This window comes from Aquarana catesbeiana, linkage group LG03 (genome assembly GCF_042186555.1).
Source record: "Aquarana catesbeiana isolate 2022-GZ linkage group LG03, ASM4218655v1, whole genome shotgun sequence".
Lineage (NCBI taxonomy): Eukaryota > Metazoa > Chordata > Amphibia > Anura > Ranidae > Aquarana > Aquarana catesbeiana.
Genome location: NC_133326.1, coordinates 192,415,044 through 192,439,917, shown reverse-complemented (window position 1 = coordinate 192,439,917; position 24,874 = coordinate 192,415,044). Strand labels below are relative to the sequence as shown.

The 24,874-nt window shown below is 43.6% G+C and overlaps 1 protein-coding gene across 1 annotated transcript in view; it reads right to left on the bottom strand.

Moving 5' to 3' along the window:
* DLD (dihydrolipoamide dehydrogenase) overlaps window positions 1-24,874 on the bottom strand; it is a 45,904-nt gene that overhangs the window by 6,280 nt on the left and 14,750 nt on the right. The window contains exons 3-10 of the mRNA XM_073619676.1: window positions 18,690-18,769; window positions 16,644-16,712; window positions 14,675-14,744; window positions 6,989-7,089; window positions 5,429-5,572; window positions 4,154-4,255; window positions 3,571-3,761; window positions 2,116-2,286 (exon numbers count right to left, since the gene is read on the bottom strand). Of these exons, the coding sequence (XP_073475777.1) occupies window positions 2,116-2,286; window positions 3,571-3,761; window positions 4,154-4,255; window positions 5,429-5,572; window positions 6,989-7,089; window positions 14,675-14,744; window positions 16,644-16,712; window positions 18,690-18,769 (928 nt within the window). The remainder of the gene's footprint in view (window positions 1-2,115; window positions 2,287-3,570; window positions 3,762-4,153; window positions 4,256-5,428; window positions 5,573-6,988; window positions 7,090-14,674; window positions 14,745-16,643; window positions 16,713-18,689; window positions 18,770-24,874) is intronic.

The window sequence follows — 24,874 nt, the reverse complement described above, 5'->3', positions numbered from 1 at the left end:
GTTCCATTGAAAAATACAAGTGTGTCCACTGCGGTGGCAGACGGGACTTCCAGCTTATGCATTAACAGAACTGTGTGCATGAATGATATTGCTGTGCGGCCAGAGCCCCAACTATTTAAAAGTGACAGCAGCTGCGGGGGAGGAGAAATGAAGGCTGGGTCAATGACTGCAAGTGTGTTGACTACCGCAATTGTGTTCCTTTGATAACGACAGCTGCAGCAGATGAGACTTGTAGTTTATTTATTCATTCTGAGATCACCGTGAATGGATGACCCGACTGTGACTAGGGGGGGCTCTGAAGGCAAGAAATGTCACCAGCACACCAAGGATCTCCAGAACAGGTAAAAAGCTTTATTCAGTGATCAGATCATAGTCCTTTACTTGACAGATGATTTTGATGAATAAGACATCTTCATGATTAATTTTTGTATACAAATTTTTGTTTTCATTTTTTTCTCCCCAACCACCACTGTGCAGTTCTCTATTCTTTTTACCGTATATACTCGAGTATAAGTCGAGGCCCTAATTTACCACAAAAAAAAAAAAAATGGGAAAAACGTATTGACCCGAGTATAAGACGAGGGTGAGAAATGCACAGCTACTGTAAGTGGAAAAGAGGGTCAACAATGCCCATTTGCAGCCTCACTGTGCCCATTTGCAGCCATAGGTCCCCCGAACTTCAAACTCGGTAGTTAAGGGTTCCTAGATGCCCCCTAGCTGCAGCCAAAATTTGGAGTCTCTGAACCCAAAGGGTACCAAAATGACATTGCTGCAGATGGACACAGTTGACCAAATTTTGGGGCCCCGTATCTTGGGGCCACTTAGTGCTAAGAACCCCAATTTGGTGTGCAAACCCAGTGGAACTAGTACCATAAAATATCCAAAGCTGGGGTTTCTAGCACCAAATGGTCCCGAGATACAGGGCCCCAAAAATCGGTTCAGAAAATGTCAAGCACTTTTCTGCAGCAGAGAATGACATTTTCTGAACCGATTTTGGGGCCCCATATCTCGGGGCCACTTAGTGTGCTATGAACTCCATCTTTGGATATGTTGTGGTACCAGTTCCACTGGGTTTGCACACCAAATTTGGGGTTCCTAGCACCAAGTAGTCCTGAGATATGGGGCCCTAAAGTCGGTTCGGAAAATGAAATTTTTTGCTACAGAAAAGTGCTTGACTCGAGTATAAGTCGAGGGGGGCACTTTCAGCACAAAAAAATGTGCTGAAAAACTCGACTTATACTCGAGTATATACGGTAATCCCTTTTCCACCCTCTCTCGTAAACCCATTTCCATAACATTTTTCTTTTTTCTCCTTTTGCATTTGGGGATCCCATCAGTGTTTCCCATCCTCCTGTATTCTTGTCCTTTAACACCCCATTTTTTCTCTCTTCTTTCTTTAAGGGGTTCTGTGAGGCTCCGAGATTTCACTTCTGAAACAAGGATGTGATCGCTGAATAAAGCTTTGGACCCGTTCTGGAGACCCTTGGTGTGCTGGCAACATTTCTCGCTTTGAAAGTCTTCGGTTTCCAGCTAGTGGTCGCTGCCACACTCACATTTACAATCATTCTCTGTGCATTGCATATACTGCGCTTGGAATATGGGGGGGTCTGGGGACATTCTTAGCAACATGTTACACCCTAAATACCGTTTCATTCAGGTCAGAGTTGTTGCTCTCATACACAGAGGCTGAGGTGTTTGTCCACCCCCCTTGTATTTTGTAAATGGTTCACCGAATGTGTTCTGTGAATGAGCAAGGTAAGAGGAGGGGAAAAATAAGCAGCATGGCTTATATGGGAAGTTCTCAAAGTTGAAGCACTAAAAGCCCAGAGATCTATACTATCTGACCTGAATTAAATAGTAAGTAATAAAGACATAATAGATGAACACCCTCTTTACAAAAAAAAAATAAGCAAATTTAGAAAGGAGGTTAACAAACAGGTCAACTGCTGGGTATACAGCAGAAATATTTTATCTGCCCAAGTTCCAATCTAACAATGACAGGTGAGCTGAAAAGGAACTGCAATTGCATGTGCTCAGCAATTATAGCAATGGACGAACTTGAATGGCTAGAAGTAATATTTGTATGCTGATATTTTTATGTCAATCAGTGCTTACTTTGGAATCTTTGTCTGAAACCTGCTGTTGATTGGTATTCTGCCCCTGTTGTCCAGCTCAATTCCCATTTCCTGCAGTCCCAGGCTTTGGGTAAAGGGCCGACGGCCGATACATACAAGCAGAACATCACATGTAACTACCTCCGCCTTGCCACCAGCTGCTGCTTCAATACTGTCAACAAAGAATGAAAATGACATGAGGAAAACCAATGCTCTTTTTTGTAACAACTCAATTTGACAATACAACACGTAAAGCATGCAGTGATATTCTTGCTAATATTTTATGATGCACTTAAAGTGACACTAAACATTACCCTTATTTTCCAAAAATAATCCACTGATACTAGCCCCGTAATTCATTTTTAATGAATTGTTTCTTCCAGTCTTTTTATAACATTCTCTGTGAGCTCCGAAACTCTCCCTTTACCCCTCACTTCAGTTTGTTTGAAACAAGCAGCGCACATTAGTTGCGGTCATATGCACTGCTCAATGCACATTACAAATCCCACAGCCCTAGTCCATCTTGGGGGACAGCAAGAGAGGGCGATTACATTCCTTCACACGTTGGGACCATGGAGATTGAATATAGCCACCCCCTAACAAAGGCCAATCACAGCAGCAACAAATAGGAATTTGTTAAGAAGATATACATGAATAGATTATTTGTTAAACCAGAGTTTGGTGTCACTAAGTATTTTATGAATCAACAAACGTATATAAGACCACATCTCCTAAATGCAGGCAAAATAATACATATAGCAACATGTACAATAGCAACTCCATTCATACTCCTTGCCATATTTTAGGCTCTGTCCAGAGGAATGTTAAAAAGGGGAATCCTGAAAGGCAAGGATTTCCTGGCCAAGCTTTGCATTACACCGGCCTGTAGATTGTTCGCAATACTAACTCAATGTCTTGACACATACTTCAGTTGCCTACCCTGCCTGGGATTGAGCACCCAGATCCATAATCTGTCATTTTTACAGCCCTTAACCACTTGCCTACTGGGCACTTTTACCCCATTTCTGCCCAGGCCAAATTTCAACTTTCAGCACTGTCACACTTCGAATGACAATTGCAAGTCATGCAGCACTGTACTCATATGATATTTTTATCATTTTTTTTCACACTTACCGGATCTGCCTCTCCTCAAGCTGTGAAAGCGTGAGGAAAGGAATGCCGATAACCGGCAAGTGTGTTTACATTGTAATCAGCTGTGAATGGACACAGCTCATCACTTGGTAAAGGGCCACTTTGATTGAACCTTTACCTAGATCTGGGATTATCTGTGTCTGAAGGACACAGTGATCACAGAGCACGTCAGGTGCGGTTCTGAGAGGACATCAATAGACTGGACGATCGCGCTGTAGCTGTCATTCAACTATATCGTGGTCAGCAAGTGGTTAAACAATGTATGCAATTAATCAATTAAAAAAAAAAATAATAAAATACATACGAAACATCAATCTTGCCATCGGGCCTCTTGGCTGCACCAGTGACCTTTGTGTTCAGTTTGAACTTTAGACCCTGTTTCTGAAGTATGCGTTGGAAATTTTTTGATATTTCCATGTCAATGCCTAGCCCACCAACATGGCCCAAGAATTCAACTGCTGTAACATCTGCTCCCAACCGCTGCCACACAGATCCCTGAAAAGAGAAAAAAAAAAAATCAGCATTATCAACACATGCAAACAAAGAACATATTTTAATTAAAGTAATGATCTCCTATCAACCTAAAGTAGCTGTGACATGCAGCAAGCATTGGAAGAGAAGCTGGGCTCCTCCTTGCTGCCAGCTTTTGCTTTCTAAATTGTTTGAGTCTTTACCCCATGATAGGTTATACCAAATATATTTGAACCTTTTAACTAGTTACAAAGCATGTTTGGTAGAATCTTAGTACATCCCTTATAATTTTACTATATACATCTATTAGAAACATTTAACTATCTATATCAATGTATACTAGCAAGTCCAAATTTTAAACAAGAAACAATATATACTTTTTAGAGAAATTAGTGGAAAACATACAAATAATTTACCAATTCAACACCAATTACACCAGCACCAATAACCACCATCTTTTCAGGCACTTTTTTCAGAGATAATGCACCAGTGGATGAAACTACTGTGTCTTCATCTATCTGGAATTAGATTAAAACATGAGACCATAAATGCCTAGGTTTCATATTAACAAACACAAAAGCTGCATAGTAAAGATTCAAACAATACCTAAACAACCCATGCAATACAAACACTCAAATATATATACAGTTTTCTGAACTGTTAAGGCCCACAGACTTTAAGAGGCAGTCGGACATTAAAGTGGTGGTAAAGGCTAAAGATTTTTTTTTACCTCCCGGCATTCTATGCAGGAAGGTAAAAAAAAAATTAACAAAACAAAAAACAAAACAAAACAAAACAAAACAAAAAAACACGATTTTCAGCATCCCCCCCCAATACTTAACTGAGCCTCATCTAGATCTAGCAATGTGCACGAAAGCGGCTGCCCTCCCAGGTCTCTCCCTCCTAATCGGCTGGGACACAGCAGCTGGAGCCATCAATCACAGCAGTGAGGGAGCAGGGGGTGGGGCAGAGCCACGCTCTGTGTCTAATGAACACACAGAGGTGGCTCAGGAGTGAGCACATACAAATTTACCCATAGCAAAAGGCTTGTTATAAGGGACACTCGACAAGGGAGAGGGGCCAGGAGCTCCAGCAGGGGGCCCCAAGAAGAGGAGGATCGGGGCTGCTCTGTGCAAAACCACTACACAAAGTATGTATAACGTTTTTTTTTTTGTTTGTTTTTTTTTTTAAATAATAAAAACACATGAGCCTTTAATATCACTTTAAGGATAAATGGACAATAACGTGATAACAAAAATGTTTAAATCTATAGACATGGTCAAACACACGCATTCACATCAATGGGAAGGAGCGAAGATGGCGGGAAGAGCAGATTTCAAACAGTATTTTTAACCTGTCCAATCAATCCCCAGTCTGTGTTCACCCATAAAAAGGAGAGGTTTACCCAATATGGGTATCCTTTCTAGATTTTTCAGCAATTAATTCTAAAAAGCAATCTGATCTTTTTTTAAAATAACAAAACATTATATTCCTTTTATACAGTATTTTGTGGGACATGCATACAACCCAAACTTCAGTTCTTTGACTTTTGGTATGGCCCGTTTAAATCTCCATAGAACTGAAGGATTGAGCCACATACAGTTCTCAAATGTTCTTTTTGCAACTGGACTAACATGCCTGAGAAAGAAAGAGAAAGAAAAAAAGTAGACTAGCAATTTTAACCAAGTTACCTCAATTCCTGAAAATGGGGCAACCTCAGAACCAGTGGCTATGAGGATATTCTTAGTGTTGATGACCTGTGTGCTTCCATCTGCTTTTGTTGCTGTTACTTGGTTTTTCCCTGTGATCTTTCCAAGGCCTTGGACATGCACAACCTGTGTGAAAAGCATTGTACATTCATTATGCAAATAATAAAAAAAAATAATATGGATGCAAAAGACAATTTTCACTGATTCTCAACAGCCAAACTTTTTTGCATGCTGTACTGGCCCCAAACATGAATTTCAATAAAATTACTACACATTGCTTTTATTGAAAACAGATATACTGCATTATGCACATAGGGCTGAATTCAAGCTATGGACCCACAATTTGTTTTTGTTTTTTTTGCGCTGTGGCCAGAAACCACTTCTTTTGGGTTGGTTTGTATTTAGCACAAATCATTTTCTGAAGTAGTATGTAGTTAACCTCCCTGGCGGTATGATTATTTCGGATTTTAGGTGCTGAAAGCGGTACAATTATTTTGCATGGAAATTTGGCGTTTTATATTGTAGGTCTGTAAATCTTAACAATAACACACTTAAATCTGTCCAAACCAGAGTCTAGTAGATATCCCGGGTATGATAAAGTTTGAAACACAAAAACATAAATTATAATATAATAAATAAAAATAAATAATTTAAAAAAAAAAAAAAAATAGTAATAAAATAAATTTCCCCACAATTCACTATCGCTCAATTCTGCAAGTGTTCTAATTTACTATCGCTGTTTTCTAGCTGGTCTAAAGCCACTTTTGACGTAAAGGGACACTTTTTGGTTGCTATGGACAATCTCCAGTTTCCAGGCAGAAAGAACAGTGTATATCATGTAAAACTGCATGCAGGGCATGGGACAAAGCACTGGGGACAAAAGGGATGTGAAATCATTTCATACAGTACTGTAATCTGTAAGATTACAGTACTGTATGTGTTATGATTTTTACTTTTTTTTTAATTTGCCGCCAGGCTCCGCCCCCGTGCGTCACGCCGCTCGCAGGGAACGGAGCCTGGCACGGAGAGGCTTCGGAGGAGGACGGAGCCCTCGGACACTGCGGGTGACATCGCAGGATCCCGGGGACAAGGTAAGTAAAGCCGCCCCAGGATCCTGCAATGCGATCCCGAGTGTGGCTCGGGGTTACCGCTAATGGTACTGAATTTTAACCCCGAGCCACACTCGGGAATACCGCCAGGGAGGCTAAAGAGAGATAGTCTTGCCAAAAGTGATATTTTAATTATAGTCAGAAGCCTAGCTGCCCGAGTCAGCCCTTGGCGTTTTCTTTCTTTTTTTTTTTTTAAACCCCAACAGCATAAATCAAATATATTGGTAAACAAAAAAAAAAACCCACACACAACACAGACAGTAGTAACAACCCTCATGACAACAGTCAGCGATAAGAAACAATATATATAAGTTGTTGGGTGGTTCAACTGACACAAGAGGCAACCTTTGTAAAACAATTGTACAGGACAGCACATACGTGGGGGGAAAAAAAAAAAAACAAACAATGCAAAATGCATGCTGTAAAATCAGACCTTGTTCTGTTTAAAGAGGTGAGCAATGCCACTTGTAAGAGATTTCACAGCACCGCTCTTTTGCTCCATCATCTTCTCCAGATTTAAGCTAATGCCAGTCACTATTAGGAAAAAAGAAATAAAGAAAATGGTGGTTAAACCAGGAAAATAGTCATTTAAAGTGTACCCAAATTAAACCAGTTTCATTTTAGGCTTTTGTGTTATTTTTTTCCCCATCTAGTAGCCCTGCAAATAAAACCCCAAATAGCTATTCTCACTTTGCTGTATCTATAGGGAGCCATGATTTAGAAAACCAAGTTTATTTGTAAGCAAAACATACATGCGTGGTACATATCATGCAGTGTAATAGAAGGATACATATTGGACACACAAAAGGTGACTTCTCCTAACTGACTACTACACAATATAAGCTGTTCTTGCGTTTATCATCCCTTTTCTATCAGACTGTATTCCTTCGCCCTATTCCAATGGCTCCGGTAGTTCTTAGGATTTTTTTCCCCACGTAACTTGGAGATGTTCTAGTCTCACAATACACGTTCTGGTGTACATGCCTATTCAATATACGTATCTGGTGTATCCAACCACCTGTCCCAGACCTTGTTGTATTTGGCAGGGCAGCCCCTATGCTGGTATATAACCTTTTTGTATGGTAGATTTAAATCTCCCTTATCCATGTTTGAATAGTAGGGGATGTATTACGCATCCAATTTTTGGCTACTAATTTTCGTGCACTTAAGAGGGTTTCATATAGGAAGGTGGCTAAGAACTGGTTAATTGTGAAGTGTGGAAGTAATCCCATTAAACAGGATTTGGGGTCCAGTTGTAAAGGCGATCACATATGGTCATGCAAAAATTGTATGATTTGTGCCCAGTAATTCTGGATCTCTGGGCAGGTCCATATTAAGTGATAGAATGTGCATGGATGGCCTGCACATCTCGGAGATAATTGGTTGCTGTTTGGATGGTACTTGGCTATTCTCACCGATGTAAGGTATGATTTGTGTATAATATATAATTGGGTCAATCGCTCTGAGAGCCTAGGGGAGACCTTCTTATTGTTCTCTGGAATCTCGTCCCAGTCTGATGCTTCTATGGGGCCTACATCATCCTCCCATCTAGTTCTGGCCGTATCTATTATCCGTGACACTGATCTAGTTCTTAATATATTATAGAGAGTAGATATCAGTTTGGAAGGGTCTGCGCCTGTAATTACATTATTATTATACAGGATTTATTATAGCACCAACAGTTTACGTAGCGCTTTACAACTTGAGGGTAGACAGTACAAATACAATACACTTTGATACAGTAGGAATTAGAGGGCCCTGCTCCTTAGAGCTTACAATCTAAGATCTACAATAGGTAGAGTTTGAGGGTTTGGGAAGCCATCTGCAAACTGGGCCCGAAGGGCGTGTCTTATTTGTAAATATCTGAAAAGCATGTGAGGTGGTAACTCAAATTCTTCTTGTAAAGATTGAAAGTTCCGAACTCCGAGTGGGGTTATTACTTGGTGTAAATATAATATCCCCTTAGCTGCCCAGATGTCAGCGCCTGGAATCTTTAACAGTTCCCTTAGTTGGAGGTTGTGCCAAAGGGGTGTGTGGGAATGAAAAAAGTCAGCTCCGGTCAGTCTGAGTGCGATCCCCCATATACGTTTGTGGTGGGACAGTAGGAGGTTTCAGCCATCTGTACTCCCCCCTGCCTTCCTTGCCCCTAAATAGTACTTGTAGGGGAGAGTGTGCACTTTTGTGTGGCATTCGGCAAGTAAGAGTTTGATATCTAAATCCGTCGGTTTTGTGGAGGTGATAGAAGTGGGAGAGTTGGGAAGCTATGTAACAAGTGGAAATCTGGTAGAGCTGCTCCTCCCAAGGAGGAAGGATTCTTGAGGGTGTTCCATTTGTGTCTGCTGGATCCCCATATGAAGGCATTAAGTATACTGTCTTGTGTTTTGAAAGTTTTTAAGGGGATTAGAACCAGAGAGTGCCAGAACACGTATAGAAACTTTGGCAGGAGAATCATTTTGGTTAGGTTGATCCTTCCCATCACGCCCAGTGGGAGGCGCGACCAGGATTGTGTACTTGTTTTCAGATAAGTAAATAATGGTTCTATGTTATCTTTTATATAATCTAGGGGTTCTCTAGTGATCTTTATTCCTAAATATTTAATAGATGATACCCTATGAAGAGGAAGGGACGCAGAACTGTTTGTCGGTGGAAAGTGATCTATGGGTAATATTTGCGACTTAGACCAGTTTATGCGCAGACCTGAATGCTTTCCAAATTCTTCAATGGTCTGGAGAGCTATCTGTAAGGATGAGCCAGTGTCCTCCAAATAGAGGAGCGTGTCATCCGTGTAAAGACTCACTGTTTCCACCAAAGAGTCCATCTGGAGGCCGTGTATATCCGGATTCGTTCTGAGTGAGATAGCGAGCGGTTCTGCGGCCAGTGCATATAGCAGAGGGGACAACAGACACCCCTGCCGAGTACAAACCTCAGTGGGAAGGGGTCTGATGTCCATTCGTTTACCGCCACCCGAGCCTCAGGGGAGAAGTATAATAGATTCACCCATTTAATGAAATTAGGGCCAAATCCGAAGCCCTTCAAGCACTCCCATAGGTATCCCCATTCCACAGAATCAAACGCCTTGGCGGCGTCTAACGCTATCACTGCTCTGGTGCCCGCTTTCTCGTGAGATGCTTGAAGATTCATGTGCAATCGGCAGATAGTCATGGCTGTGTTCTTACCAGGCATGAATCCCTTTTGATCGGGGTGAATAAGGGATAAAATAATTCGATTAAAGCGAGAGGCTAGCACTTTTGCCAATATTTTTATGTCAACTTGAAGTAGCGAAATTGGTCGGTAGGATTCGGGGTATTGGTGATTTTTTCCCGGTTTGGGGAGTACAACAATTACCGCTTGTTGCATGGATTCTGGGTAAGGATTCGGATTAAAAAATATGGTTATATAACTTCAGTAATTTGGGAGTCAGCGTTTCTGAATAAGTTGCGTAAAAGTCTACCGGCAGGCCGTCCTGACCAGGGGCTTTAGCGGGTGCCAAGGATGCTATTGTGAGTGCAATTTCAAGGTGATGGGGGCCTCTAGGTCTACTACCTGGGTTGCAGATAGCTGAGGAAAGGGTATGTTTTGCAGAAAGGTCCGTGTTTCCCGTGTAGTAACAGTCACCTGGGAGGTGTATAAGTTGGCATAATAAGATCTAAAGGCGGCCGCCACCAACAGGGGGTCTGTTCTAGGTTTGTTCAGTGGGTCTAACAGGGATACCACAACTGGTGGCCTAGCATCTTGGTGCGCCAGGTAAGCCAGAAGCTTTCCCGCCCGTTCCCCCTGCTCGAACACCTGCTGTCTTGAAAAAAAGTGCTTTTGTCTAGCCTTTTCATAGTGCAATTGGTCGACTAAGCGCGTGTGGAATTTGAGCGCCGATACATTGTCCGGTGTGGATTCTGACACAAATTTGTCTGTTGCAGTCACTAGTTTCTCTGATGCTTGTTGGAGTAATGTTTTGGAGGAAGCTTACAGTCTGTTTATGCGTCTAGATAAAGTGGAGCGGAGATGCAATTTAAATGCATCCCATACCAAGCCTATGGATGCCACACCCCTGTTTGTATTAAAAAAGAATCGCTATTCCTTCTGTAGGTCAACTTGGTCAGTTAGAGCCGACAGAATGGATGGAGGCACCAAGTGCGGGGTCCCGCTTGAGGAGCGAGGCGTAGAGAAGCCCAACAAGGGACGTGGTCCGATAGAGACCTGGCATGATAACCTGAGTCCTCGAGCAGGGGAAGTAAGACATCCGAGACCATTATATAGTCTATACGTGACATGGTGGAGTGTGTTGCCGAGAAACATGAAAAGACCTGAGTGTCCGGGTGTTTAAAACGCCATGTGTCAGTTAACGAGAATTCAGTTAATATGCAACTCAGGCGGGTAGTGGTGGGTAATTGGGTAGTCTGACTCGGTTCTAGTCTGTCCTTGGCTGGGTTGAGGACCATATTAAAATCCCTAAGCCATATTGCTGGGATTGTGGGATATTGGGCCATATATAAGAAACCCTCAGTAACCACTGTAGAATTGTAAGGCGGAGGGACATAATAAGCTAGGATAAGGTACTGCGTACCTGATAAAGTACAGTGTAAAAAGATGAACCTGCCCTGGGGATTCGTCCGCACCGAGATAATCCCAAATTGGCAGCCAAACACAGCTGTGGGTTTGAGCTTGTCACGTATCCCGCGGACATTCCAGACTCAAAATTTTATGGTGGCCATGTGTGATTGGGATGAGTATCATCTAGGAGAGGTATTAGACCAGTCCCCAGAGCAGGATCACCCACTAAGCACATTAGTATGCGTAACTCATAACACCTTTTTTGCATATTGTACCTTGCATATTTATGACTCATGAAACACGTTGCATTACAAATAATTAGCCACAGGCAAAACTTATAATTACCCCTTACCCCCCTCCCAGCCCTCAGCTTCCCCAACTTAGCTGAAGCATGATTCCCAAAACTTGTGCGGGTCTGCCAAAACAATGAGAAAAATAACAAGGAGGGCAGACAATTCCGCAGCAACCACATCGTCACCCACAGGCGTCTTCCAAGCACCGCTGGCGACAATCTAACCGGGGGGCAAACATTCGCTGGTTGCGGATCCAGCAGTAGGATTTGTGTCCTATAAAGCCTAACAACACTCGTTGGTGTTAGTACTCTGGTCATGTGCTCTTTTACGGTAAGTAGTAAAGATAAAACAAAAAATACCGTCAAATAAAATGTTGAAATACAAGTGGGGGGGGGGGGAGAAGGGATTGGAAAACCCATACCCAGGGAACTTGGTAATGATGAGCAAAAAATATGGATGAGGGAGGAGAAGGTGAAAAAAAAAAAAAAAAAAAAAAAAAAAAAAGGGGGGAGGGGGGGGGGGGGGAGTCTATCAATGATGGGTGTCAGCATAGCGTCTCATATATTAATATCAGTATGGGGTATCCCAAAATGAGTTAGTGTCTTCAATTAGTAACATCACATGTTCATGGTGCCCAGCTTAACGATATCTGGTATGTAGCTAGCGGTCCAGATGGACTGCGACTAGAAAAGAGGGGTAGGGTATGGGCCTCCATGTACTCAGGCATATTACATGTTACTGTGATAGACCAGGTAAAGCCATGTCACATATGTGCAATAGTTCGGTAAGTGGGCATAGTCCCAAAGCATGTGGTAGTATGTAGGTCAGGCTTCTGTAGTATTGCCTGGTGTACAGGGGCTTACTCACATAAAGAAGCTGATGTATGTCTCTCTCAGGCGGGCAGGTTTCTCTCCGCGTCTCGTCGATCCAGCCAGGCTGAGCAAAGTGTAGGATCTTCAAAGAAATGTTCTCGGTCATCTCCCACGACTCAGAGTCGGGCTGGAAATAACATAGCGTATTTTAAGTGGTGTGCTCTGAGGCGCCGCTTGACATAAAACGTAAAACGTGATCTTTGTTTCTGGCCCTCCGCCGAAAAGTCTGGAAAGGCGAGGATATGGCTGTTCTGAAAAGGAATGTTCCCCTTGTTCCGGGTCAGGAGAAGAATGGCGTCCCGGTCACGATAATTAAGGAACTTTGCTATGAAAGTGCGTGGCGGAGCGCCCTCAGGAGGGCGGCGTGCGGGCACGCGATGGAGGCGTTCCACCACAAATGTGGTTGAGAAGGCCTCCCTGCCATACGTTGAAATTAGAAGCTTTTCCAGGAAAAGTGGCCGGGTCCAGGCCCTCCGGGAGCCCGATGAAGCGGAGGTTTGACCTGCGGGCACGGTTTTCAAGATCATCATGCTTTTGGGCCAGTTGTTGTATCTGATGTTGTATATCCTCATGTGAGTTTTGGCGAGGATGGATAATGTCTTCCGTCTGGCTAATTCTAGTCTCAGTCTCTTTGACCAGGTCCTTGAGCTTAGTAATGTCCTGTCTGATCAGGGAGATATCCACTTTTATCTCCTCTATTTTGGTTGTCAGAGTGGACTGACATGTGGAAATTGCCTCCAGTACCCTGGCCGTATCAGCCACCGCACAATCCATAGGAGAGGCTGGCAGGTCGCCATCTTATTCCTTGTGGCCTTTGTCCTGACGCCGATATTTGTCCAGAGATGAGGAGGCAGTGGCGGTCCTCTTCGGCGGAGACATGGTGCGTATATTGCGGGGTACGTTAGCCGGCTAGGGAGTATGTCAGTACGAAGCTGCGGGTATTTAGAAAGTCGGTGTCAGGATCTACCAAGAGTGGAGCTCAGCTCACACGCGTCCTACACCATTGCCGTCCAGGCCACGCCCCCACGTTTCCGGTCACTTTAAATAGTTTGTTTGGACCAAACTGGTGCAAATGAACCATTTCCATCACTAAGTGCTGCACTGGGTCTAAGCACTGTATGTAGCCTCAGCTATATACAGTACAGAGTGCTGGGTTCCGGCTGTGAGAAACTTCCTGTCTCATACCCGGAACAAAATAAGTCGCTCTAAGCAGCACTCAGCCATTTATAGGCAGCTTTGTATTTTGTGAATAAATACAAAGCTTCCTCTGATTGGCTGAGTCGGAGGAACAGGCTGATGATGTTACATTCTCCAACTCAGACAATCCCTGAATACAAAGTTGCCTATGAATGGCTGAGTACTGCTCTTATTTTGTTCTGGGTGTCAAATGGGAAGTCTTTCTCACAGACGGAACCCAGTACTCTGTACTGTATGCAGCTGAAGCTACATACAGTTCCATATGGTGCTTAAAGCCAGTGCAGCACTTATTGAAGGAAAAACAGTTTATTTGGACCGGCTTGGTCCAAACAAACTATTTAAAATGACAGGAAGCATATCACCTTTAAAAAAAAAAAAAAAAAAAAAAAACCTGGGGAATTTGAAAAAAAAACAAAAAACAAAAACACACACATGCTAACTTATGTAGATGCAGCATCGATCCAAATCCAAAGCTGCCCCCTGCTGCCTCTACACCCAGAACTGAGCGATTAAAGACTGCTAATTGCTCAATTCTCAAGTCCGCTCTGAAGACAGAGTGGTGACTGACCACTCTCTGCTCTGCCCCTCTAGAGCTCTGTGCAGGGGGCACGAGCAGCTGGCCCAGGCTCTCTATGACTTGCTGTCAGCTGAATCTGGGTCACAGGAGTGCAGAACTGAGTGCACTCTTGTGACCTACAGGAGAAGTATGGCCAAAAGAGCTTTGGCCATACTTCTCTTTTAAGGCAGACCTAAAGTGCGCTCTAACCCCAAGCTACTTTCCTCTGCTACCCAACCTTTGAAGCAAAGCTGTCTAATGTTCTACTCTATACACATCTTTGACAGCTGCTTACCAATCAGTACATGCTTTGATATCTGTGACCAAAGACCAGCTTTAAAATAGTTTAAAGCAGCCTTGTCGCTAGTATAAATCTTTTAATCCAGGAGCCTAATGTAAGAAAGAAAAATGCTAAATACTTCACTGTTAGGTGGACAGCAAGTCCATTGTTCCCATCCCCATGCAAAGCTATTGATGCAGCTGCTATCCAGCACTTTCAGATGTGTCAGATAGTGCAGTCATTTCCCCTGCCAGCCATCATTAAATCTAAGAAGCCAACTATCTGTTTGGGATGGAGAAGCCTATTTTCACAGGCAACACAAACTAAACCATGATAAACCAATTCCAAATGAATTAACAAAGACAACATGTACCTTCGATTCCTCTGCTTGCGAAATCTTTTCCATGAGCTAAATGGTACAGATGCGAGTTGTTTAGCAAAGCCTGTAAGCAGAAATTTTGGTTAAAAACTATGCATGAAAAATAAAGAAATAAATAATACAAATAATAGAAAATGTAGAAAAACATTCTGTCGGGTAGCTGTAAGTGAATAATTTATGCACTACAGCATGTTGTTAAAAAGAAAGTAGGCATAGTATATATTGAGTTACTCTGTATTCCAGTGGGGGAAAACACAGGTATTCCTGCAATAATAAAGTTGGTAGAAATCCCAAATTTCCCATCTCTCAATTCAAGCAAATTCAAGAGAGTCTATTTAACTGCATCAATGATCATATGGGTGCTTTCATTTCAAATACAACAGTTACTAAACAGTGCTACAGAATAGAACTGCATGCATTTGCAGACTGCAGGTCTGGAGCCCTGATGCTGCAGCAAATTAAAATTATTGTACTTTTAGATGTCCGGGGAATATCAAACTCCTTTAGAGCCCTTTCACACTGGGGCCGCTCGTGAGTTAGCGGTAAAGCGCAGCTTGTTTTAGTGGTGCTTTTAACCCGCGCTAGTGGCCAAAAGGATTAAAAATGCCCATGTTGCAGTGCTTCTGAAGCATTGCCCATTCATTGCAATGGGTAGGGGGCGTTTTGGGAGCACTGTATACAGTGCTCCCAAACCGCCCCAAAGATGCTGCTTGCAGCACATTTTCTAACGTCCCACAAGCGCACCGCCCCACTGTGAAAGCACCTGGGCTTTCACTTTTGGGCATAATGGGAGGCAGTTTTCAGGCGCTATTTCATAAAAATGTATTGAAATGGTCCTCAATCTATAGCCTGCAGAGAGTAAATGGGAAAGTAGCAGAAGTAATCTTTCTATATTGGCTGCAGATGAGTTCTATCTGCAAATCACGTTGTTTACAAAGTATAAGGGTATCAGTCTTGTATATACTACATTTTTGGCCTATCCATAGGAGGCATAACTATTCTATCTATACTGGCACAAATCTTTACATATTCCAACACTTGTAAAAGTATCAGCCTAGTATATAAAACATCCCTAACCTTCCTATGGATCCATAAATTAAGTACCCTAAACTCTGCTGCTGTGGTCCCTCCATCATCTCAAACAAGAAGGTGGCAACTTTAACAGACGACATGGCTGTCCTAGAGCAGGAGTGGCCAAGCAGTCATCACTGCTGGCATATTTTTATATTACAAGATTTATTTAGTGCCAACGGTTTGCACAGCACTTTACAGAATGGAGGGAGACTGTACAATACAAACAAATACAAGAGGGACCAGAGGGCCCTGCTCACAGAGCTTAAAATCTAAAAAAGGGGGGTGGGGGCATGTGATACAAAAGTTAATAACTGTTGAGCTGTTGGAGAAAGTAAACGTACAGTTTATAAGTTTGAAGCAGGATAGGCCTCTATAAACCAATGGGTTTTCAGGGAGCCAGACAGACAGATTAAAACAAGGAGTTTCAGAGGATAAGAGAGGCTTTGGAGAGGTCCTGGCATGGAGTATGAGATGAGGTGACAAGGGAACTAGATAGCAAGAGGTCTTAGGAGATGTGAAGACAAGGATTTGGTTGGTATTTTGAGATAAGGTTGGTGATGTTGCTCGGCACAGAATTGTGAATGGCTTTGTAATATATGTTAGTAAAGTTCAGCAATATATGTCCTTTAAAAATACTACAAAAAGTTTTAAATATTCCAGTCATTATATTTATAATGTGTTGTCATCATACCACCGGAAAGCAGAAATTAGGTTGCAGCAGAAGTGCTTGTGTTATAAGCGGAGTGGAAGCACTGAAGTGAAACAGAGAAATCTAGGAGCACGCAGTGTTCACTCATAGTGCATACTACATGTGTATTAATGTACTGATGCTCGGCTGAAGTGTATTCATTTTTATTTATTTTTTCTTATTTTAATTTTTTTTACATACCTTAGAGGGGATACAGCCAACGTTTAAACAGGTTCCACCAAGAGTGTCATTTTTTTCCACACAAACAGTCTAAAATAAAAAAAGTTGTGTTAATGAGAAGCAAATTCAGAAAAAAGCTTGTGTTAATCTTTCTATAGGAAAGAATAGCAGAAAAATATCAAAATTGTCCTCAAGTGAGCTAGATATATTCCTAAAAACATACAAGACGACATCCATTTATCTACAAGCACACCACTGCAGCAACAGGCGCTGCCATGATTTTCCCCACAGTGGTGACAGCATCACACCACAGAACTTAATTTATTCTCTACACAGAAGGGTGAAAAAACTGGCATGCTTGCAACAAGCTTTTGCCACAAGCTGCAAAATCTTTTGTATGCTAACAAGTGCCCCCCCCCCCCCCCCAGATGCTCAATGTTGCTGCCAATGAAAGCAGCAATGGCCAAGTCAATAAAAGCGATGTTTAAAATATGGTCAGGCCTGTTTTGGCGAGCCTAAATAATACTCAAGTTTTGTTCTATTTCTATTTGTGCTGGTCAGACAGGCCTGAAAATGTGCTCCTCATGTACCAGGCTTTTCAAGTTGCTCTAGGAATGACTGACTAGCACATTCTCTCTTTTGTAAGCAACACCAACCTGTCTCACACCTGATCAGGGACAATTTCCCTGCTGAAAGAGGCACTATCTGTATCTTTAGGACCCTTTCACATGCGTCTTCAGTCTGGATCCGTCTGTCAGTTATTCAGGAGGAACCAGACTGAACCACAACGTATATGTATACAGATGTTTATTTTCCTTTTCTGTTTTGTTGGACATGAGCCCATGTAAACGGATGTTTATACCTGTCGACCTACAGCCAACTTTCATAAACAGCTAAAAAAAAAAGGGGACATGTGAAAAACGGATGTATACTGATCTAAAATTATTTCATTTACATGCATTTTTATGAAGGAACTGTCAACATCTGTGTGAAATGACCCTTAAGTAACCCAAAGATGACTCCATGGGTGGAAGTAAAGAAAATTGCGCGATTCCCTCATCAACACAGTCAATGTTGGTGGAACGCCTGCCGCAGAGCTATTGTGTTCTGCCAGCAGGGAGCCTTCCTGGTCAGAAGAACACAAGGATCACTGCTAGCGGCTATAGCCGTGGGCAGTAATCGAATGTAAAAAAAAAAAATAAAAAATTGACATACTGGTTGTACCCAAGTTGATCAATGGATCGACTTAGCTGAACCTGCCGAGGCTGGTTTTATCTGTCTCGATCCATGTATGGCCGGCTTTTCAAGTGACAGGCCAACTGTCGGTCACAATGCCTATACTAATCTGCTTTATGTGCATCATTTACCAGAAGTTAAACTCCTGCTGGTGCTTGAATTGAAAGAGAGAGCATAATCACCACAGAAAGCCAGATATTTAAAGTGGTTGTAACCCCCCCCTCAAAAAAAAAAAAAAAAAAAAAAAAAAAAAGTGATCCAGTTATCTTATAGCAGATTAAACAGTTATTAGCTGGCAGTAAAACTAAATGAAGATCACTGGCTGCCCCTTTTTTTTATCATGTCATAACACACTGTGTACATGTTAGTGTAAAACAATGCCTGTAATTACATTTTCTCAGATCTCTTCTGGCCAGTCATGTGACCTCCGGCTACTCTCCTACCCCATCTAAGGGCTACAGCGGGAGGGGCTTAGCAGCCAGCATAGCGGTTACATGACATCCCTAGCTTAGGTCGGAGGGGGATCTTGGCCTCTCCCGCTGTAGCCCTAAGATCAGGAGGAGAGTGGCAGGATGTCATGTGACCAGCCAGAAAAGATCTGAGATAAAGTAATTAAACGCATTATTTTACACTAACATGTACACAGTGTGTGATGGCATGATAAAACAGAGGGGCTGCCAGTGAATTTTTTTTGCCTCTACAACCACTTTGGTACTAGTCTCTGCCAAGTAAAGGAAGAGTTATAGTCCAACTTGTTTGTGCTGATCCTAAAGAGAGGTTTAAAACACTATGCATGCAAATATCAATTTACACATTAGAGCCAAACTTTACCTGAAAGCCCAGCTGGGCAGCTTTTATAGCAGCAACATAACCTCCAGGACCAGAGCCTACGACAGTGACATCAGCATCCACTTCAGGTAATAAATAATAATACACACAAGTTAAATTCATTAGAAAACTTGTTGACAAACAAAAATGAATGTGAATGTGTTTGCAGTGCTTACAGCTATAATAGATCACATTAAAGCAAATCTATATGTGTTTTGTCTTCTTTGCAGAGCACTTAAACAACTGAGGTTTTCTATAAAAAGTAACTGCAACTAAAGTATGCATGGTCATAGTGTAGCCCCAAACTTACAGCCAGTGCCTTCCTATAGCACAGAAGAGTGGAGGATGAACTCCTCTGGCCAATAGAAAGACACAAGCAGTGGTAAGATGCAGACTACACAGCAACCATGCAAGTTGTGGCTCCAATTTCCTTATAAAGTACCACAAGATTTCAGCCTACAGAGGCACTCTGCACACAAACTGATAATATGTGCCGGTACTTACTAGGATTCCAGTTACCCGGAAGAAGTTACCTCAGCTACTGAGTATTAGAGCTGCACGATTCTGGCTAAAATGAGAATCACTATTTTTTTTTGCAAGATCACGATTCTCGCGTTGTAACATCTTTCACATTATACAAAAAAATTGGGCTAACTTTAATGAATTACAAAAAAAAACAAAACAAAACAGTAAAGTGTATTTTTTCCAAAAGTATTGCAAAGACCGCTGCCCAAATACAGTGTGACATAAAATATTGCAACAACCACCATTTTATTCTCTAGGGCCTCTGCTAAAATTATATATATAAAATATATAATATATTTAGGGGTTCTAGCACAAAAATAGGATTTTTTAAAACAGCTTACCTGTAAAATCCTTTTCTTTCGATGGACATCACGGGACACAGCCACAGTAATTACTGATGGGTTATATAGGGTATCACTAGGTGATTGGACACTGGCACACCCTAAACAGGAAGTTCAACCCCCTATATAATCCTTCCCCTTGCAGGGATACCTCAGTTTTGTAGCCAAGCAATATAGTGTATTAGAAGAGGGGCGGGAACTCTGTGTCTCGTGATGTCCATCGAAAGAAAAGGATTTTACAGGTAAGCGGTTTTAAAAAATCCCATTTTCTTTCTCTAACATCACGGGACACAGAGCCTCAGTAATTACTGATGGGATGTCCCAGAGCAATGCTATCTGGGGGGGACCACAACCAAGTAGGGTGCAATCAGACCTGAGGACCCTGTACCGCTGCCTGCAGCACACTATGCCCAAAGGCGATATCCTCATGCCTTCTCACATCCACCTGATAGAATCTGGTGAATGTATGGACTGAAGACCAGGTTGCGGCCTTGCAGATTTGAGCCATAGAGGCCCAGTGATGCACTGCCCAAGAAGCACCAATAGCCCTTGTGGAATGTGCCCTGATCTGAAACAGAGGAATCTTCTGTTTCAAACCGTAAGCTTGAATGATCAATTGTCGAATCCATTTAGAAATGGTAGCTTTTGATGCTGCCTGTCCTCTACTGGGACCCTCTGGCAGCACGAACAAAACATCCGTTTTGCGAACCTGAGCAGTCGCTTCCAGATAGGCCTTAACTGCTCTTACTACATCCAAAGAATGTAGCGATCTTTCTTCCGGAGAACAGGGATCTGGAAAAAAGGAAGGTAGAACAATGTCTTGGTTTAGATGAAAATCTGAAACCACCTTCGGTAAAAAAAAACTAGGATGAGGGCGCAGTACCACTCTATCCTTGTGTACAATCAAATAAGGATCTTTACAGGAAAGAGCTGCTAATTCTGATACTCTTCTAGCAGAAGAGATGGCTACCAGAAAAATTAACTTTCTTGTCAGCAAGACCAAAGGAATCTGACGTATTGGTTCAAAAGGCTGTTTCTGTAACACAGACAGACCAAGTTCAAGTCCCAGGGGTTTAGGGGCGCCTTAACCGGAGGATTAAGACGCGTCACCCCCTGAATAAAGTTTTGGACCAAAGAATGCGAAGCAAGTGGCCGTTGAAATCATACTGATAAGGTCGAGACCTGGCCCTTGATGGTACTCAAAGCCAGTTGTAGAAAATCAATAACTCTACCAATCACATATTTTCTGGGATGCCAAACCCTGGATTCACACCAGGATATATAAGCTTTCCAGACTCTATGATAAATCATTCTGGAAGCTGGCTTCCTTGCATTGATCAAGGTAGATATCACAGGACCTGAAAGCCCACGACTCTTCAAAACGTGGGTTTCAATAGCCAAACCGTCAAATTTAGCGTTTGTAAGGCAGGATGGAACACTGGACCTTGAGATAACAGGTCTGGGCGTACCGCTAGGGCCCATGGGGAACCCACCGTCATTCTTACTATTTCCGCATACCAAGTCCTTCTGGGCCAAGCGGGGGCCACCAGAAGTACAGACTTCCTTTCCTGCCTGATCTTGCGAAGGAGTCGTGGCAGTAGCAGAATAGGCGGGAATGCATAAATCAGTGAGAACCGATGCCACGGAATCACCAACGCATCCGTCCCGCATGCAAGAGGATCCTTTGTCCTTGCCACAAATCTGTCTATCTTTTTGTTGAATCGAGATGCAAAGAGATCTACATCTGGAACCCCCCATCTTTGGCATATGGCCCAAAAGACGTCGTGATGCAGAGACCATTCCCCTGGAAGTAACTGCTGGTGACTTAAATAGTCCGCCTGCCAGTTCTCGATCCCCGGAATGAAGACTGCCGATATACATGGCACCTGCTTCTCTGCCCAGACTAAGATCTGGTTCACCTCTTTTTGAGCAGCTCGGCTCCTGGTGCCTCCCTGATGACTGACATAAGCCACTGCTGTGGCATTGTCGGACTGGATCCTGACCGGGCAACCCTGTAGCCCGATAGTCCAAGCCTTTATGGCTAGATATATCGCACGGATCTCCAGAATGTTGAAGGGTAAGGTCCTCTCGGTCTTGGACCACACCCCTTTGACCGCAGACTGTTCCAGAACTGCTCCCCAACCCGACAAACTGACATCTGTTGTTACCACCGTCCAGGTAACCGGTAGAAAGGATTTCCCCTTCTGCAGGTTTTCGGGTATTAGCCACCAATTGAGGCTGTGACTCACCGCATGAGACGACAGGTGCATTGGAAAGTCTAATGCCTGAACCTTCTTGTTCCAGGCCAACAGAATACTGTGTTGCAGCATTCTTGAATGAAACTGCGCATAGGGAACTGCTTCGAATGAAGACACCATCTTCCCTAGTAGCCTCATACAAAGGCAGACAGAAGGACCCTTCATGGTCCTGACTGCCAGAATCAGCTCCCTTAAGGCAGTGGTCTTTGCCTGAGGTAGAAATACTTTCTCCTGGCTTGTATCTATGATTAGACCCAAATACTCCAGTCTTCTTACTGGTTTTAGGAAAGATTTTTCTAGGTTGAGGATCCAACCTAGGTGTTCCAGATACTTGACTGTGGTCCTCAAGTTCCCGTTCAAGGAGGCTACCGACCGGTCTATCAGGAGCAGGTCGTCTAGGTATGCTATTACAGCTATACCCTGAGCCCTTAATCTGGCCAGAGGAGGAGCCAAGACCTTTGTGAACACTTGAGGTGCAGTGGCTATCCCAAAAGGCAGAGCCACAAATTGGAAATGGCGCCCACCTATCTCGAAGCGCAGAAACTTCTGATGAGCAGGAAAAATGGGCACATGCAGATATGCATCTCTGATGTCTATTGATGCCAAAAACTCTCCTCCCTGCAGGGTGGAGACTACTGTCCGAATTGATTCCATACAAAAGGACTGAATCCTTAGGAATTGGTTCAGATCCCTTAAATCCAGAATGGGTCTGACATCCCCATTTGGTTTTTGGACCGTAAAAAGGTTGGAATAGAAGCCCAATCCTTGATCCTTCGCGGGAACTACCATAATGACCTTCTGCGACAAAAGTCGCTCTAACGCTAGAAGGAGCGACTGCTTCTTCTCTGGATCTCTGGGGACACTTGACCTGAGGAAACGAGGAGAAGGAAATTCCTGAAACTCCAGCTTGTACCCTGAGGTTACCGTGGAGATTACCCATCTGTCCTGGAAATCCTCCTGCCAGAGCCCTGAGAACTGTTGCAGTCTTTCCCCCACTCGGGTGAGCGGGGGCGCCCCCTCATGCAGAGGTCTTAGCGTTTTGCCTAGTAGGCTTCTTCCCCCAGGACTTCTTTTGTCCCTGGGGTTGACTCTTGTCCCTGGGCCCAGACGGAGGAGGCCGTCGAGACTGCCTGGAGGCTGAAGCCCCCGGCGCTGGGGAAAGCGTCCGTTTGAAAGAGGGACGCTTACTCTTCTTCTTAACAGGTAAGTAAGTGCTTTTCCCACAAAAGATTCTCTTGATATAATTATCCAAATCTTCTCCAAACAACCTTTCACCACGAAATGGAAACCCAGCCAGGAGCTTCTTACATGGTGCTTCGGCTGACCAATTTTTCAACCATAGGATTCTACGTATATGCACTAACCCCAGCGACAGACGAGAGGTTTGCATGATAGAATTTCTGATGGCGTCAACAACATAACATAAGCCTGCTGTTCAGGTAAAACCTAGATGACCTGTTTAACATGGTCTCTTAAGTACTGACAGACTCCAATCACTGCTACTGCAGGTTGAGCCACTGAACCTGCTAAGGAGAAAACATCCTTCAATAGGGATTCCATCTTTTTATCTACAGGATCCCTGAGCATCTGAGCATTGTCTACAGGACAAGTCAGACTATTATTTACAGAGGAAATGGCGGCATCAATGGCCGGTATTCCCCACATTTTAATAAAACGTTTCTTCCATAGGATAAAGTGTAGAAAACATTTTTTTCTGCCAAAAAAGTTTATCTGGGTGATCCCGCACAGCATAAAAGGAGCTTTTCAAGTAAATTATGAACAGGAAAAGCCTGTGCTGTTTGAGGAGGTTTCAGTGACCCTAAAGAAGAAGAGGGTTCTTTAACGGATTCAGATATGGGCAACTTAAATGTGGAGCGGACCAATCCAGTAAGGATCTGCACTAAGACTTTCTCCTCTTGGGAAGTCACAGAGGGTCCCTCTCCACCCGATTCCTCCAAAGAGGAATCATCCGTCCCATCCCAATCCTCTGAAAGGGATTCCTCTCCTTTATCCCAGAGCTCCTCTTCCTGAGGGTCTTGGGGAACAGAGGAAGGCCTAGTGCGTTTTCTTCCACCAAGTGAAGATGTAATCATGGCCATTAATCTTTACTCTAAACCACTAATGGTGGAGGAAAAAACCTCCTGTGTAATGTATACAGGGGCTGAAGTGCCAGAAGCAGGTATAGCCCCTGACCCCGACGGCTCACCCTGGCTAGCCGTCCCTGGCCCCTCGGGGGGGGGGGGGATGCTTCAGACAGGGGGCCCTCAGAACCTGAACGAGATCCCCTAGAGTCTCTGGTTCTTGGGGTGCTTGAACCTCTTCTACCCATAGTGCAAAGCAACAAGGTGGAGGTATCAGAAAATGAACACTGACTGCTGAGCGATGTAGTCTGGCTAAAAGCCTTGCTACCAAATGCCCAGTCTGGTGTTACCTTAGTGAATGCTGCCTAGGAGAATGCCTGTGTCCCACCTTACATGCGACCGTCAGCTCTGTGTCCCTCCAGAAGGCTTAGTGCACCTGTAATTAGTGCCTTTAATAGCCTGCAGCCAGCATCTGAGCACGCTGTGCTGACGCCCCGCATCCCCCCCCTCCCCCTTTTTTGAAAAAACGAGCGCTTCCCTCGCTAGCCAACCCTTCTGAACCAACATGGAGGAGGCTGGGGGAGGGGGAGGAGGGAGAGAGGCCGGTAGTGATGGGCCTGCCCGTGCAATGGCGGCGGCAGCCGCCGCAACGGTGGTTAAGGTGCAGTGTCTAACCGCCTTACAGAACACCTGAGGCCCCCCCCAGTCTGGGGGGAGATATCCCTGAGGAGAGCCCCCCATCCATCCTACCTGGAACCGGCCGGAGGAGCTTGTGCAGCGTCGAACACTTGAGACAGACATCAGCATGAGAAGGTATGTGCTCTTAGCAGCCCCCGGTGGTCACTATAGGCATAGCATGCATTTACCTTGAAGGAGAAACCTACTAGAATTAAAAAATTCTGTGGAATCTCCCTTACCTTTTCCAGCCGCAGGGTTTGTTGTACAGACCCAATCTTCGCCTCTCACGGTGGGCTCTGTTTGAA